The sequence below is a fragment of the Kryptolebias marmoratus genome, linkage group LG22, assembly GCF_001649575.2.
Source record: "Kryptolebias marmoratus isolate JLee-2015 linkage group LG22, ASM164957v2, whole genome shotgun sequence".
In the NCBI taxonomy this organism is placed as follows: domain Eukaryota; kingdom Metazoa; phylum Chordata; class Actinopteri; order Cyprinodontiformes; family Rivulidae; genus Kryptolebias; species Kryptolebias marmoratus.
In genome coordinates this window covers 15221660-15237149 of record NC_051451.1, presented here as the reverse complement: position 1 = coordinate 15237149, position 15490 = coordinate 15221660, and the positions used below count along the sequence as shown (strand labels likewise).

The window sequence follows — 15490 nt, the reverse complement described above, 5'->3', positions numbered from 1 at the left end:
CTCTGACAGTTCAGCTCTGATTTTAAGTGACATCTCTGCCAGAGAGTAAACGTTTCCTCCGAGAAAGGGAGAGAAACGTTTTCTTCTCTGCTCACCGTGTCTACCTGGGTGACGCACAGGCTAACGGTAAAAATGGATCCACTCTCAACACCACCCAGCATGTGGTCCATCTACTTTGGTCAATCACAAAAACAAGTCTGAGCTAAAGTCTAAACATTACCCTGCTTGCAATTACTTTGAGCCCCACAGTTTGAGAACCACTGGATTATTTTGTCTCCTTTTCCATCTCAGTTTTGAACATATTTTAAACATGCTAAACTCAAACAGCTAATCTGGGATCTGCCTCTGTGCTCCAGCAATGTTGCCTCAGCTCAAAAGCTATAAAGCAGAATGATTCAATCACATAAATGCCTTCATTTTCAAGCTTTTAAAACCGTACAGGTTGTCTGTGGTGCCCTTTCGATGTGCAAGCTGGCTGTAGCTTCAGGGATGTTCCTTCAATTAAGTTAATGGAAGCGCCACGCCGGTATTTGTAACGAACGCAGTAAAACAATGCAATAAAACTTAATTATTTCGAGGCAGGAAAGCAGCAGGTGGCATGTGGCAGAATGTTTAATCTACATTTTTCAGTAATGAGTAAAATTGCGCAACCACTTTTGCTTTCATGTGCAATCTAAGGCACTAAATGTACTGCACGGACTAATAATGAATCAAGACTTCATCAAAACAACAGTAAAACGGATGTAGGACTTTTAAAGGAGAAATGCTTACTGGTAGAAGTCGGCCTCCTTTACAGCCTCCTCACACCTCTTTAGTGTTTTGGTATGTTGATTCTGGAGAGACTGCAGGTCTGCCATTGCCCTCATGCACTGACTTTTTAGACGCTCATAGTCATGGCTGGCTTTGGGATTTGGCCTTAAGGAGAAAAGCAGCAACGGGTCAAAACTCTGCTCAGTCTTCGCTCGGAACTCACAACTTATATAAAAAAGGTCTTGGTGTGGAAGAATTTAGAAGATCTGAACAGAATATCTGATTAAACATGTTTAGAAACTAGGCACAAATGTAAGCAAGCAGCACGTTGTAACAACTACAACCCATTAAAACCCGATAAAGCCACTAGTTCCCATGTGCTCTCTCTCTGCACGGTAGTCAACATTATCACAAAAAGCAAGACATTAACAGATGAGGAGGAACTGATAAAGTAATAAAAGTTACTTAACAACCTGGAAAGAGCAAACAATACCCATTAAACTCTGCAGCTTTTAAAAGAGATAAATCATGGTGTGGTGCTTTTTATTAAGGAAAATAATAACAAAACAATAAAATAAAATGAGACGGTAACAAGAACAGCTTAGAGGACGGGCCAGGATTTACACCTGCAGTCATCGAAGGTGGTCCCGGGCGATGCCAACGCCAGACGCTTCCGAAGCTCATCCCGCTCCCTGGTCACCTGGCGGAGCTGCAGTAAGATGGTGTCCAGGTTGTCACTGGTGTGTCGGTTGTCGTTAATCGCTGGGGGAGGGGAGGACGCTTCGCCGTTAACAGGCGAACCTGCAAAAATGGTGGCTTGAGTTACTGATCATATCACGCAAAACGATGCCCTCATGCAACATCAACAGTTCGATGACAAACATCACAGGACAGGCCAATCAGAGCACTTCTATCAACACAATTCAAGTCTTTTCTTTGTGCCTTGTTTTTTGTGTTTATTGCAAAAAATGCAAATACATTTGTGAGATTTTGCCACTGTAGTAACAAGTTGATCCTACTTTGTTATGAGTCTGCGACACCTTGCCAAGTAGTCAGATTGGATTTAAAAAACAAAAAACAAAAAAAAATTCTGGGTTGTTGTCTTCAAAAGAGTACCCACAGCAGGATGTCTGGGGATTATGTGCATCTTTGACTCAACTTTTGGACCTTTTAGTGGTTTATGTAACACAGCTGAGTCATCTGGATCTTTGTCAAAACGAGGGAAAGGCAAACATGGCAAGCTTCCTTGAAGAATGAGGGAGAAATTGGCAGAGCGTTATTGCACACAATGTGGTGCTTAAAAGGACAAATAAATCTCTGACTTCCTGTCCTCTGGATCTCAGTTGGTGTAAACATCTCCTTACAAAACAGAAATCAGTAATGCTGGCTTTACTCAAGTAGTTTTCAGCAGTTTCTGAAGTCTGACCACTTGATTGTACATACCAACACTACTGAGCGAACTGCTGCTTTCCGAGTCGGATGGCATGGTGGACAGAACACTGTATGTGGAACCTGCCAAGAGAAGAGATACAATCAGATGTACAGCACCGACAGATTGGTGAACCACTTATACACAAGCCTGATGGACATTACACAGTCAGCTCCACATTATAAATGTGGAGCATGGTTTATGCTTTGAATAATAACTTTGAAGCTCCTTCTTAGCAGCTCTATATTATGACTTTAGTCTTTCGTTGTCATCAAACCGTCCTTCTCTCTGCTTTGATATATAGTCCCTATATGTTTCTGCTACACAGGCAGAATGTCACGGCTGAAATGGGATTTTCCATTTTTATGCCGCATGCATAGAGAGAAAGGAAATGAATATACACAGTGTAAAGCTATGTGTGTGTGTGTGGGGGGGGGGGGTATTTCGCCCAGGGTACCACAACTCAAAGAAGAGAGCGCAGATCTCAATTATTCTGCAGAGCCCCTGATCCAAAGGGGAACATAAAGATGGCTGACAAACAGAATTTTTTTAAAAGATATATCTTTGACTTATGCCTACTGCTGAATGCATCTATTGCACAGCTGATTTCTTATTCAAATTCTCAGATCTTTCAAAAAGGAGAAGTGGCAGTTGAACTTGTTTGTACTGATGCTATTTTTTTTTTAAATAATCAAAACATATCCAAGAACTTGTCTATTTACTGTACATATGCCAGAAGTTGACACATTACTGCAAAAACTGCAAAACTTTTTTTTCTGTAAGAAAAAAGACAAACTATAATTCCCTCAGATAATTTATCTGCCTCTCCTATTTCATTTACCTTGAAGGAGGCACATGATGAGTAAATATAACTTTATGCTTGAGAGCATATAATTGGGTGCCTAAAGTTGAGCCAACTTAAAATCCCAAGTAAAAAAACATAAGCTTCTAAGAACTTAATACTTAAAGAAATGGACCAACAGGGAAATCCAGGATTTATGAAGCAGATGAGTGATGAAGAAAGATTGTGACTGGTGTATTAGTCAAGGTCAGCTAGGCTTTACGTTAGTTTAGCAGTCATATTTATGCTGGGCTGATACAAAGTAGAACTAACAAGGCCTAAAAAAAGCAATTGTAAGCCATAAATTGTCAAACTGCAGATGATGCTCTTAGTATTTTGAGAATAAAACAAAAAGATCAAGTATTTTCCTTCTATCGGGTTTGCTGGGTGTGCTATTGTGAACAGACAGGCTAAGCTGTTTTAAATGTAATGTGCTTTAGGGGTATTTGTATGATCTCAAAAGATGCATGGTTCCTAAAAAAGAAGGGAGGAGTGGAGTCGAGTATCATTGTGCCACAAAAATTGGCTACAAAGAAAAGAAAACACCTAAGAAATGACTGGAAAGGAGTGTTGTAATCTGACCAAAGGAGATCTCACAGAAATACAAAAAACTTGTGAAGATATGGCATGGCAGGTCAAATTTTAAACAAAATTTGACCCCAGACCCCCACCCCCAACAATGGTACATACACTGCAAAATCAGATCAGTTGTATTATTGTTAAGAGATGCTCATCCAAATGTAGAGCTCTGGAAATTAGAAGTAAATGGAGTATCAGTATTGTGCAATATCTGTAAATAAGATTCAATTGTATTGTACTATTTAAGAGACACTTCAGATTCTGAATTTAAGAAGTTGATAGCTGTTTCAACCTAAAAATCTGTCATAAAACTATAGTGACAATAATGCAAAGCAATGTGTAAATAGCAACAGAAATGTCATATTTTGTTTGTCTTGCAAGACAACTGTGCAAAAGAATTCCACTTAGCTCAAAATTTGCAGCAAAGTAATAATAGTGTAGTCTAATCTAAACTGATTAAAAATATGTGCAGTAAGGTTGCGCAATAAATGAAACTGAACAGGCTTTCAGAGAGTGATGAAACAATGGCTCGCAATGCTGATGGCAGCCAATCAATAGATCGACTGCAACAGCTCCGAACTTCCATTTCTGTCCTTGCTTCCCTACTGGCTTTGGCTCCAGCCCTCCTGTGTGACAAGGCCAAGCCGAATTACCTATGAGCTCTGTGCGACTGTGTCACTCCATCTTAGGCCCAGCAGACAGGGGAAAGGAAAGGGTAACAAGAAGGGAAACATGGAGAGGGCATGGACAAGGGGAGATAGCCTCACTTAATCGTAAAAAAAAAAAAAAAAGATAAGGAGGGAGCGGGGATGAGAGATGAAGGAGGGAAGCGGGGAGAGAAGAAGCTGTGAAAAAAAAGGGAGCAGAGCAGAAAAGGGCTTTTAATTTGTTCTGACATTCCTTGTCTGATGCTCGAATCTTCTGCAGTGCAAAGCGCTCAAAGCACGCAGCTTTGATTTTATATTGTTCAAAAAGACATGGTGAGAACTACTATGGCGCAACACATCATTAATTCTCAACTATTTATGCACAAAGTTCTTACTCGTTTCTTTGGCAGAATTCTAAAGCAACAATTCACTTCCTTAACCCAGTGTGTGACTGATGATGTTTCACAGGAAAAAGATGTGAGATGCTGAGAGGTATTATGTCAGCTGTTCGCAGGATAAATCTTTTTAAATTACCCTGCAGGCAGAGTCAGTACAGCTTTCATACAAAAAAAAAAGACTAAAAATGAAGCTTATTCGGGTAGCCCAAAAGCAAAGTGATGAGTGTACATGCCACATGGGCTAAAATGCCCTTAGCAGAGGAGAGCCTGGTTCAACTCAGCCAGAAGGACCTTTGCTGTCATGTCATTCCTTTGCGCTCTTTTCCCCCCCAATTTGATGCCTCTGAATCTAAAATAAGACAAAAACATTATGCAGTTTTTCAAATTCAAATTATGTAATTAGAAATCCAAACACTCAGATACATTAAAACCCAATAATCTCCTCCACTATACACCTCACAAATGTGGCAGTTCTGGGACAATCCTAGGTATCACAGTGTGATTTTTGCTGCAGGGACAAATCTGTGCACCACAATTTCCATATTTAGATGAGTGTCACGAGATGATAATTTAGCCCGGTAAGCACAACAGAAAATGCAGTATGGACTGCATGTCAGATGCACACCGGCTCTCGAGCGATCGATGGTGAGTCAGCGGCAACAGGCTTTTTATTATCGGCACTAATTAGCACCAGCCACAAACCGTGAGGCTGATCATTTGTAAACACGTTCACGGCATCAATAAAATGGACATCCATTAGGGAAGCATGGATCTGATGCTCTACAGGAAAAGAATCTACTCGTCTCTGCCCCAAAAGGTAGACAATACAATTAGAACTTGAGGAATTTTACTACATATTCATGTTAAATCTCTAGATAAGCATATCAAGGCACTATAAAATGAAACGTGAATACATACAAACATTGGGAAATACACTCTAAAGTGAGAAATATCCCAGTGGAAGACCTGCGGCAATGGTAACAAAGGCCTGTTGCTGTGATCTAAATAGGTCAGGGGAGTGCTCAGTACACCGATGAGGTTCCACTTCCCCCACTCCTCCGTCTGCTTCCCCTCACAATCAAGCTATGCACTAAGCCACCAACAGTTGCTTCAGACAACCAGATTATGTTCTCCAGCCCATAAAGCATGATGACACACGTTGCCATGGAGAAACTGGATGAGAGGAATAGTGAATTCTGCAGCATGCAGAAAACGAAAAGCTTCAGGAGTTGGGAGGCTCGTAAAGGGGAGCCATATCAAAATAGAATGCCAACTTGGACTTCCACTTCCCGCTGTTGGGAAAGACTAAATTATTCAGCGATTCCAGAAAAATCCACAGACAATCAGAGCGACGTGATTTTGACCGCAAAAAGATTTCCACCGATGCTTCAAACCTTTTTTATGGTGTATGTTGACAAGAATGGGGGGAGAAAAAAAAAACATTTGTTCTTAAAAACAAAAAAATAAGACACTCTTTAGATATAATTTTACAGTAAAATAAAGAAGCATAAAAAAAGAGGCATCAACCTGTCAAAATAATATGGCATACTACTGTTTATTAGGCACTGTGAGTTCTTTTCACTGTGTGAACAATAATAACAAGGGGAAAAAAAAGAAAAAAGAAGAAGAAAAAAAAGGCTACGCACCATGAGTTGACAAAGTCCAAATCGTCCTTCAGCTCTTTCTCCTTTTGTGTCCTCAGCTTCACAGACTTTAAACTAACAGAAGCACAAATAATAGCAACACTAATGCTGCTGAAAAATACCCACTCACTTTACAGTGTGCTAAAAAAGGATAAAGGATGTGACAGCGTTAAGCCAGAGTGCAGAAAGAAATTTTACTTTGACATTCTAGACCACTAAATCCTGGCTGTGGTTCAACACACTCTACGGATGATCTAGTTTAAATTAGTAACATTTCAATCCCACAAATCTGTCTCAATATTGGTTCCTATTCCTAAACTCTGTGAAGTTGTTTCCTGACAGAAACTGAGTACCAAACGAGCAGAAGTACTCATTTATCCCCAATCTATAATCTATATGTCACTTGGTGCAACTGTCTGAGATTAATCTTGTACGTGCAAAAGGCACATGAAGCTACAAATACGCACAAAGTCCAAAGCAAATTATAGACCAACCCGAACCCTTTCCAGGCTGTCGTCTTCAGGATGGAAGCGGTGAACCATTTTTATACTTCAAGACCCAGGGAATAAGAAGGGAAGTTGTATAGTGGGATGGATCAAAGCTGATATGTTGTTGATATACCACTAAGCAGACATTGAAGGTAGTCACATGATTGAAACTGTATGTGTGTGTGTGTGTGTGTGTAAGTAAGGACTGGCTCTACAACTTCCTACTTGTAAGATCACACCTATGTGGAGCTGAGCCTTCCCTGTTCAGTGTTTATAAATTACAAAAGGGAAACAGAAACAGCTAAATTAAGGCAACATTTTTGCAGAAAAAAAATGTTTTGTGTCTAAGGGGCTTCACTGTTGAGGGCTACACTAGTTTAGATGCTTCATAAGATTATATCACCTGATACATACAGTAACACTAAATGTAGAAACCATAAATGGGGCAGATGGTCTGGATAACATTTCTGCCTAATCAGGTCAGTATTAGGAGTGGGAGATCAAATCTATTTTAGATGCATCATGGACATGGAAGACTGAAATCAGTTTCCAGATGTCAAAAATCTAATTTCTTAACGTTAATCTGTGCTGCCACTTTAAAAGACTCAGTGTAGTTGCTGCGCTGCAATGTTTGTTCTAGTTGAGTTATAGTTTTCTAGAGTAAAAATGTTTTTTTTTTTTTTTTAGTAAAGCGGTATATTTCCATAGATTTATCTTAACTTTACTAAGCCCTGAAGAATATACAATATACCTGTAAATGGTTATACATTATATAATACATTATATCATGACTGTCTTTTGTAGTGACTTTAAAATATTAGATTTGTGCATCAATTTTTCAGTGATAAACAAAAGTCTAAATGCATTAGCTTTTCTTTGCCATTTTCAATGCTATGCTAGCGTCTATGCCTCATTGGTCAGCAGCCTGTGATTAACAGGGTTTATAGACATTATATTTTTGCATTCTTTATAAAGGCATTAATATATAAATCCGTGTTTAAGTAGAATAAGCCATAGTCAATTAGGCTTCAAGATAAACAAAATGAATTGATTGTTTTGTAATCATATCACAGCCTTCTGAATCGTAATTGAATGAAGTCTCCAGATGCCTAAAGATCTTAACTATAGTATTACTGCAGTTTTGTATTCTTAAGATGTTCATCAAAAGGATTACATTTATTTTTTTATTATACATACATTATTTTAAAAAGGTTTAAAGTGTCACTGCCAAACTTGCATACTAAAAATGAAATTAGTCGTGTTTTTTGGTTTTTGTTGTTTTGTATCTGCGTCTGTGTTTCTGTTAGCAGAGTGTGGGCCTAACTCCTGGGATCGCAGTGACACCACAGTCCAGGATTCTGGGCAATGAGCCAGAGAAGTGTTTCTGACGGCGTAAAAGATTGATCACTGGACTTCAGCAGTCCACGCCAAGCATAAACACGAAGACATCTATAGGATGGGTCCAAGAGCCAGGATTAATCTCACACCTCTGTGTTTATCACAGCTTGGGTCAAAGCTTGCCACCTTTTCTTCACTCACAGGCTCAAGTCTGATAACCGCCGCGTCTCAAAACAAAATCTGTTTTACGGTCGAATAGAAAGCCTCTGTTGGATGTAACCTTGCAGCATTTTTTGGGGCTGTTTGAAATATTTAGGACTCAAATTCAACCCAGCAGACCTGTCAGGGCATCTACGTTGCACAAAAAACAGTCCCTTTGGTGCTATCCAGCCTAACCAATTATCCCCTATGCAAAAAGCCCTAGCTCAGCATAAATGAGGCATAATTTCCCTTAGAACAGCTTGCCGCTGCCATGGCTTGGGCCAAAAAATAAAAAGAAGGTGAAAGATGTCTGCAACATGTCCTCCAAATGCTCTGCAACATACTGCAGTTAGCACAAATACAAGCCAAAACAGAGCCAAAAAGCCTGCCTGTGTAAAAAAAAGGGATGAATGAATGATGTACCCCTGCGCTTTATCTGTCAATGAGTCACTGGCAGGAGACTTTTTAGCATCGTTTTTTAATTTTCACCAACCACAAACAGTGAGGCTGATTATGAATGAATCTTCTGCTGTCATTTTAACAATTTGTGATATTTTTTAATGTTCGTGGGCAACCCATTTTGTTGAGAAAATCATATCAAAAGGTCAAATGCTGTAATTCGAAAAGAGGCTGTTGGGTTTTTTTTTAGTTTTTTTGTAATAACTCAGCAAAAAAGACAAAACATCTCCCCAAAGAGCTTCATCAGAAATGCACAATATTGAAAGCATGTTGCCACAACATGAAGATCGCAAGGGACTGCAATAAATGGCCGGCTATTAAATTTCCTATAACCATACATTCACACTCTGCATGCCAATAACGTGTTAGGCCAATCAGATGGACCATCAGAAGCCCACTCTTGATTTAGATGACTGTGACTAACAATTGACAATTATTGACTAAAGGAGAGCAAAGCAAGGATAGTATAGTATTTGTTTCTCACAATTTTTAATGTTTTTTTCTAACATTACTTTTTGATCAACACAATATGGAGGCTGAGTACCAAGAGAACATACCATCTACTACATAAGATGATCAAAATAAAACTTTCAGTCTGTTAGGGAGAGGATTACCTTTCTTAGAAACATTCAGTCGACATGCTAACATAATAAAACACTATATTCAAAATATAACAAACTATTTTTTTTTTTCTCCCAGCTCTTTTAGATTCAGCACCATCTCCACAATGTCACTGCTGTTACCTCCCTGACTGGATCAAGTCCTCACTGACACACACAGTTAATATGTACGTTACTGGGAACAACAGGTTTTGTCGCTTTAACTAGTGGAAACCCAACAACAAAACAAGTGGGTTGGATTCCTCATTACTCCAAAAAAAAAAAAAGAATTGGATGAGATTCATTTACATTTGGGAGAGGTGAGAACAGAGGTGATACTAATTGTTTTTTTTCCCTTTTCCTTGTATGGTATTGATTGATAAGAAACTTTTCTACTTGGTATTCCACTTCAGACAGTAACTCATTCTGTTAGAATGACTGATTCAGCCTTTAAAGTTTGATGTTGCAACCACAAGAATCAATTTAAGCAAGGTGAAGTAAAAAAAATAAATAAAACAGTCACAAAGAAAATCCAAGCCTTACCGACAGTCAGACTTGACTGTAGATCCATGCGGCCTTCTAAGTGAGGGTTTTAATTCAGTTCACAACATTAAAGTAATTTAAAACAATATCTGTATTAGTGATTTGTTCATTATGGGGGGATGGGGTTGTTTTTTTGACCATGTATCATCTTAAAAGATATGAAGTGTCACATGAAATCAACAGTTGATTAGAGGTCAGATGTGAGCTCAACTCATGGTCCACAGACTGAAGAAAACAAGTGAAAAGCTACAGATCTAAAAGCACATTAGTGAAAAATGAGCCAGGATACCACAATGAAAGGAGAGAACAAGAATAATAAACAGAATAAAATGCAGCATGAAAAAAAAGAGAACACAAACAAAAAAAGGAGAGTCACAGGGGGGGGTTATTTTCATGGCTTTGTTGCAGAGGTAAATTTAGATGTCGGCATTTCCTTTTCTACCTTGTACTGTAATCATGAAGTGAGGGAAAATTATGTGTAAAATGGTAATGAGGTCTTGTTCCACACTACTGCCTGTTGGTTGTCGTTCTCACGTTGAACATTGTTAAGCCTTCTGTCAGATTTTAACATAAGTGAAAGTGAGAAAAAAAAATCTAATTTACACCAACAATATGCCGTGTTGAGGAACGGTTCTACAGGAATAACAGTGCTAATGACCCATAGGAGTAGTGAGGTTGAACTTTTTGTTACTGCACATCCTAATATCATCTAACAGCATGTAATCAACACAGCGCTGAGCTGGTAGAACAAAAAGAAAAAGCAATGTGAGATACTAAAAGTGATAATAGGAAAGAACGTGGGGTGACGAGGTAAGTGACAGTGTGCGTCACCGAATGACAGACACTGACGCAGACACTGAGTGACAACGAAAGCAGAGCCAGGTCTGGCTCAATGGAGACATTTTTAAAAGAGCTGCGCTTGTGACAAAGAGGGTCATAACTCATTCTGTACGTCCGCCGTGGTTTATGGAGCAGGACAGAAACTCGTTGACAGGGAGGACAGCAACCCCTCCAATAACACAAAAACACTGGCCCGTGTCCTGGGCTGCTGTACACAGAGCAAGCTGCTGACTGGGCACTTCGGGCCTGCTCAACTTTTCAACAAAAGCCCCGTTTGTCTCCCCCTCTCTTGCTCCCTCTTCCTATCACCTTCCTTTGTCTTTCTGGCGAGTCCTTTTATTTAAGCGTGTGGAGAAATGAAACCACTCAATGGGTGTTGAGATATACAGCGGCTCGTAGTAAAAGGGAAAAAAAAAAAGAATAGCTGGTGAGTCTATGGAGGAAAGAACAATAAAATACGGGATTAAAGATCCAAGAAAATGAAAGCAAACAGAAAGCAGGAGATCATCATTTTGGAGGATGAAAAGAGCGGGGCGTAAGAGGTGGTTGTGGGGACATTTTTACTACTCCGTTCTTATAAAATACTACCCAAGCTGCACAAAGAAATGAGCACACAAGCCAAGGCATGAGAACGGCTTCATTCATCAAACTTTTTTCTTTTAATTCCATTTGAAAAGTTCTGTCAAAACACAGCAGAGCCAAAACTTGACATATTCCGAGCAAATCTCAACTGCGCAATTCAGTCTGAGCGAGCCGTAGTTTCAGAGGGTACAGGTCCACAAAACAGACTAAATAATGACAGATTTGTTTTCCCCATCCTCTGCAGATTTATACGCTGCAGTTTGCCAACAAAACACTAATAATTTACAGAGCCTGGGCTTTAAACATCGAGTATTAATGTGCTCATCTGCTTGCTTTCCTCCTTCGGTGAGACGTGTCTTCGGATGATTTCACGTGTGCATGTCTTCGGAGGCTCAGCTGGCACAGGAGACGCATCAGAGAACAAGAGCAGGCAGGCAGCGTGAGCCGAGGACAAGCTGAGAGCAGGTTGCTATCAGCAAGACTCATCACACTAAGATTCCCCCTCTTCACACACACCCTGCAATCTTCACAGACACACCACGGCTCTGAGGATTTTATCCCCCGTGAGCTCTTTCTACCAGCTTCTGTGCCCGAAGGTAGACCGTGAGCAGCTTGTCTTCTGCTTCTTGAAAGACTGGTGAAAACATGAGAATCGTGCCCACCCCCCCGAATCTCAACATTAAAAAGATAATAAAGGCGACGTTTGTGAAAAATCACAACACTTCACTGTATAAAAAAAAAGCCAAGAACACCAGATTGAGGGAAACGGGCCCTAATCCTCAGTTGAATAACCACAGACTGACAAGCCAGATTTAAGACTCGCTCTCTCACAAATACAAGATATGTCAACTTCGAGGCCCAGTGCTACAGACAGAATAAAAAGGTGTGTGTGTGAAAAGAAACACAAATCCACACTGCCAAGTGTTATTCTGGAGCAACAACAACACTTAATACAAGGAAGTAATAAAGCTTAAGAAAGCATTAATGATCCTGTCAGCAAGAAACCAACTCAGCATTACCTGCAAAGGTCTACTTTAGATCACGGCACACTTGGGAGCAATAAACAAAAACTGCAGCTTTCAGAAATAAAGCTGAAGCTCCATTATGATTTGCATTATGATTTTACTTTTAGATCTTGAGGCTCATCCTCCATTCGAACCCCTCGGGGCATGACGCCAGTTGTGAGAAAGCCACTTACTGGCTTTAGTCATTGAGACAAAGCGAAACAGGCGAAACCAGACAAGGCTTTTGCACTTGCTTGGCCTTCATCCCTGTGGAACGGCACCAAAAACCCACCGAAGTGAAGGACGTTGCCTAGAGGACAGGGGTGCAAATCACACGACAACGATGAACTCGTTCAAAAAAAAAAAAAAAAATGTGAAGAAATTGATCCACAAGATGTTTAAATCATGCACGGATAGGCAGCTTTTGCACACCCATGCACAGGTTGATATGGACTAACGTGTCAGTAGTACACTGTTGTCATGGAAACAACTCGGGCTACCTAATGTACCAGCCATGCTGCTCTGACAAATGTAGGTTCATGGTGTTTAACAGTAACGGTGTATACCTCCAGACAGTGCACTAATAAGACTAAGCCTCACACGGATGTGTTGTTTGTGTAGTGCTACGTGATGATAGTAGCAACTTGAAGGACCTGGCATGGCTGCGAGTGATGATGAATTAGTCCTCGGCTGAAATTTATGACCAAAAATGCAGCAAATCTCCAAGTCACAATAAATATGTCACTTACAACATTACGTGAGTGCATTGTACTTTACAGAGCACAGTGTGACCACGTCTACCAAAAGGTCGGGCTGGGTTAAAGCGACATTTTGTAACATCAGGATTTTCCATAGTTTTCGGTCCAAGCTTTAAAGCTACTCATTGCAAAGTCAAGAAGATAGTAAACGTGTTCATAAATTAAAAAATATGTGAGCAAAATTTGTGACTGGATGCCAACTATCACATGTGTTTGTTTGTCTGCAGAAAGAGCCAAAGCGACCGAAGATTGGTCAAGAGTTAAACTTAAGAGTCTAAGTTTTGAATATTCTGCATGTGTTCGAAAGCCGAGCTCTCTCTTTATGGCCCTGCTGTCGGTTTACTTGTTCTCTCTCTCTCTCTTTTCTTTGTCTTACTTTCGCCGCCTTTAGCAGCAGAGTCGCTCTTCTATTTCCACCTGAGTGTCGTCTTTTCAGAGATTCTACTCTGGTCCGATTCCACCATATTCGTTTAACTGCACAGGTCGATCCCTTCCACTTGGGTTTTTCGCAGATTCAGCCAAGTGCTTTGTTGACACCGAGTGCGTACCAGCATTTCGGGATTGCACATCAATGCATCTGGAAAACTACTGGAGTAAACTCTTGCAAACAGCACCACTTGATATATAGCTCAGGACAAGCTTTTGTGTGTTTGATTGCACACTCTGCAATGAGCACCTTCAGTGTTGTTTGGGCAGATACACCCAGGTCCTCTCGCACAGACCACCCAGCTTGTACTCGCTGCAGGAGAGCCGTGCAGTGGCTCGTTTTTGGACTCTGAGCATAAAAGCCTGTTGACGAGTGGTTGTAAAGTCTTACCGGTGGAGTGGTCCACGGGTCCCCCGCCGTTGTTGCTGAACAGGGCAGCGTACAGGTCAGGGTAAGCCTTCTCCAGGGCCACACACAGGTCGAGGAAATGGTCGCTCTCCTTGTTCGTCAGCATCTTCAAAAGATGGTCGACTTTCTCGGCGCTGGACGAGCAGTTCTGCTCAAGCTCGAACTTGTCGAGTTGGCTCAAGGTACCAGAGACTATGAGCAGCTCGATAACTCGATCCGCATCTGTTATGGACTCCAGTAAGTTCTGGTGGCACTGGTCGAGCAACTCTTTGTGCTTTGGCTCCATTGCTCTCCGCTGTAGTTCCGTAGCTTCCCCAGCTAACCCAGACGGCCAAGCCAGCGGATGGAAGATCCCCCACCGATCAAAAGTACCGAGCGATCACGGAAGTGAACTCACCGCGGCTTGCAGAAGTTCGCCGGAGCCACCACGGCATTAGCTTGCACGGGAGACCAATCTTTATAGCATATTGGAAAAGGCACAAGAAGCCATATTTGTTGCCCAAGGCTGTTGACTGCACTAAACAGCGATACATTTTCCCATCTTACTAACGTGGAGCAGTTCGGCTCGTTTTTCGCTTCCCCTTGGAGCACGCGTCGGCCGAACACATTTTCCTCTCCTTCCGTATCATTTCATGCGCGCTTCGGCGACTCAACTGCTGGGAAAACTCGCGTAACTCCGCCGCTGATCCTCACTTACACTGTACCCTCCGCCATGTCTGAGCAACTCAGCAGCTGCTGCCCGCTGTCAATCAACGGTTCGTTCAATGACCAAATATGGTCAAGTGGGGCGGGGCGTTGGCGCTAAACACGCTCCTTTCTTCAATGGGCGTACATAAATATCCGTAGTACGTCGAAAATCCCAGATGGAAAAAATAAATATGAGAATGGAGAAATTTTCCATCAAAATGTTAAACAGCTGTTCTGGTAGATGTTTTCATAGCATTCAGTGACGTTGTTTTAAAGATGAAAAGCATCTATTATAGCAACATGTACATTTTAATTAAGAGTACTCTATGTAACAAGTTAGATTTTAAAATATAATAATAAATTTTAAAAAGCTTCTAAAAAAGGAGTACTTTTATTGCCACAAACTACCATACTGATGTTTACAGAATAACAACTAACTAGTCATGTCAAATATATAATGTAGGCCAGAAAAGAGCAGAAGCCTTTTTATTTCTTAGGAGTACTTACTATTTTGTGTTTATTTTTGCCTTTGTTTAAATGTTATTTCTGTTACTACAGTACGTACAAGGGATTTACAGTTAAATATTTATTCAAACAATGCTCAGGTTTGATGTAAAAGCTGTTTACCCCTCAATATTTCATATTTAGTTAATAATTTTTTATTTTATTTTCTCAAAATACTGTATGTCAGACATGGTTTGGCAAATCTTGATTCTCACTCTCTCTGATAGATTAGATTGATCTTAGCAGGCAAAGTATAGTATCCTTCATCACAGACTCTGAACTCATATAATGCTTTTAAATGCATTAATTTTAAAGAAGCATTAAATAAAAAGAAAGCTTTTAGGCTAGTTGTCTGGTCACGTTTG

General features: G+C 40.5%; 1 protein-coding gene across 4 annotated transcripts in view; it reads right to left on the bottom strand.

The window, feature by feature from the left end:
• dlg5a (discs, large homolog 5a (Drosophila)) overlaps positions 1 to 14668 on the bottom strand; it is a 34522-nt gene extending 19854 nt beyond the window's left edge. For all 4 annotated transcript variants that reach the window (XM_017430771.3, XM_037973498.1, XM_037973499.1 and 1 more), the window contains exons 1-4: positions 13917 to 14668; positions 2194 to 2262; positions 1377 to 1551; positions 772 to 915 (exon numbers count right to left, since the gene is read on the bottom strand). In XM_017430771.3, coding sequence (XP_017286260.1) covers positions 772 to 915; positions 1377 to 1551; positions 2194 to 2262; positions 13917 to 14220 — 692 coding nt within the window. In that variant the 5' untranslated portion in view covers positions 14221 to 14668. The remainder of the gene's footprint in view (positions 1 to 771; positions 916 to 1376; positions 1552 to 2193; positions 2263 to 13916) is intronic.
• Between the last annotated feature and the right edge of the window lie 822 nt (positions 14669 to 15490).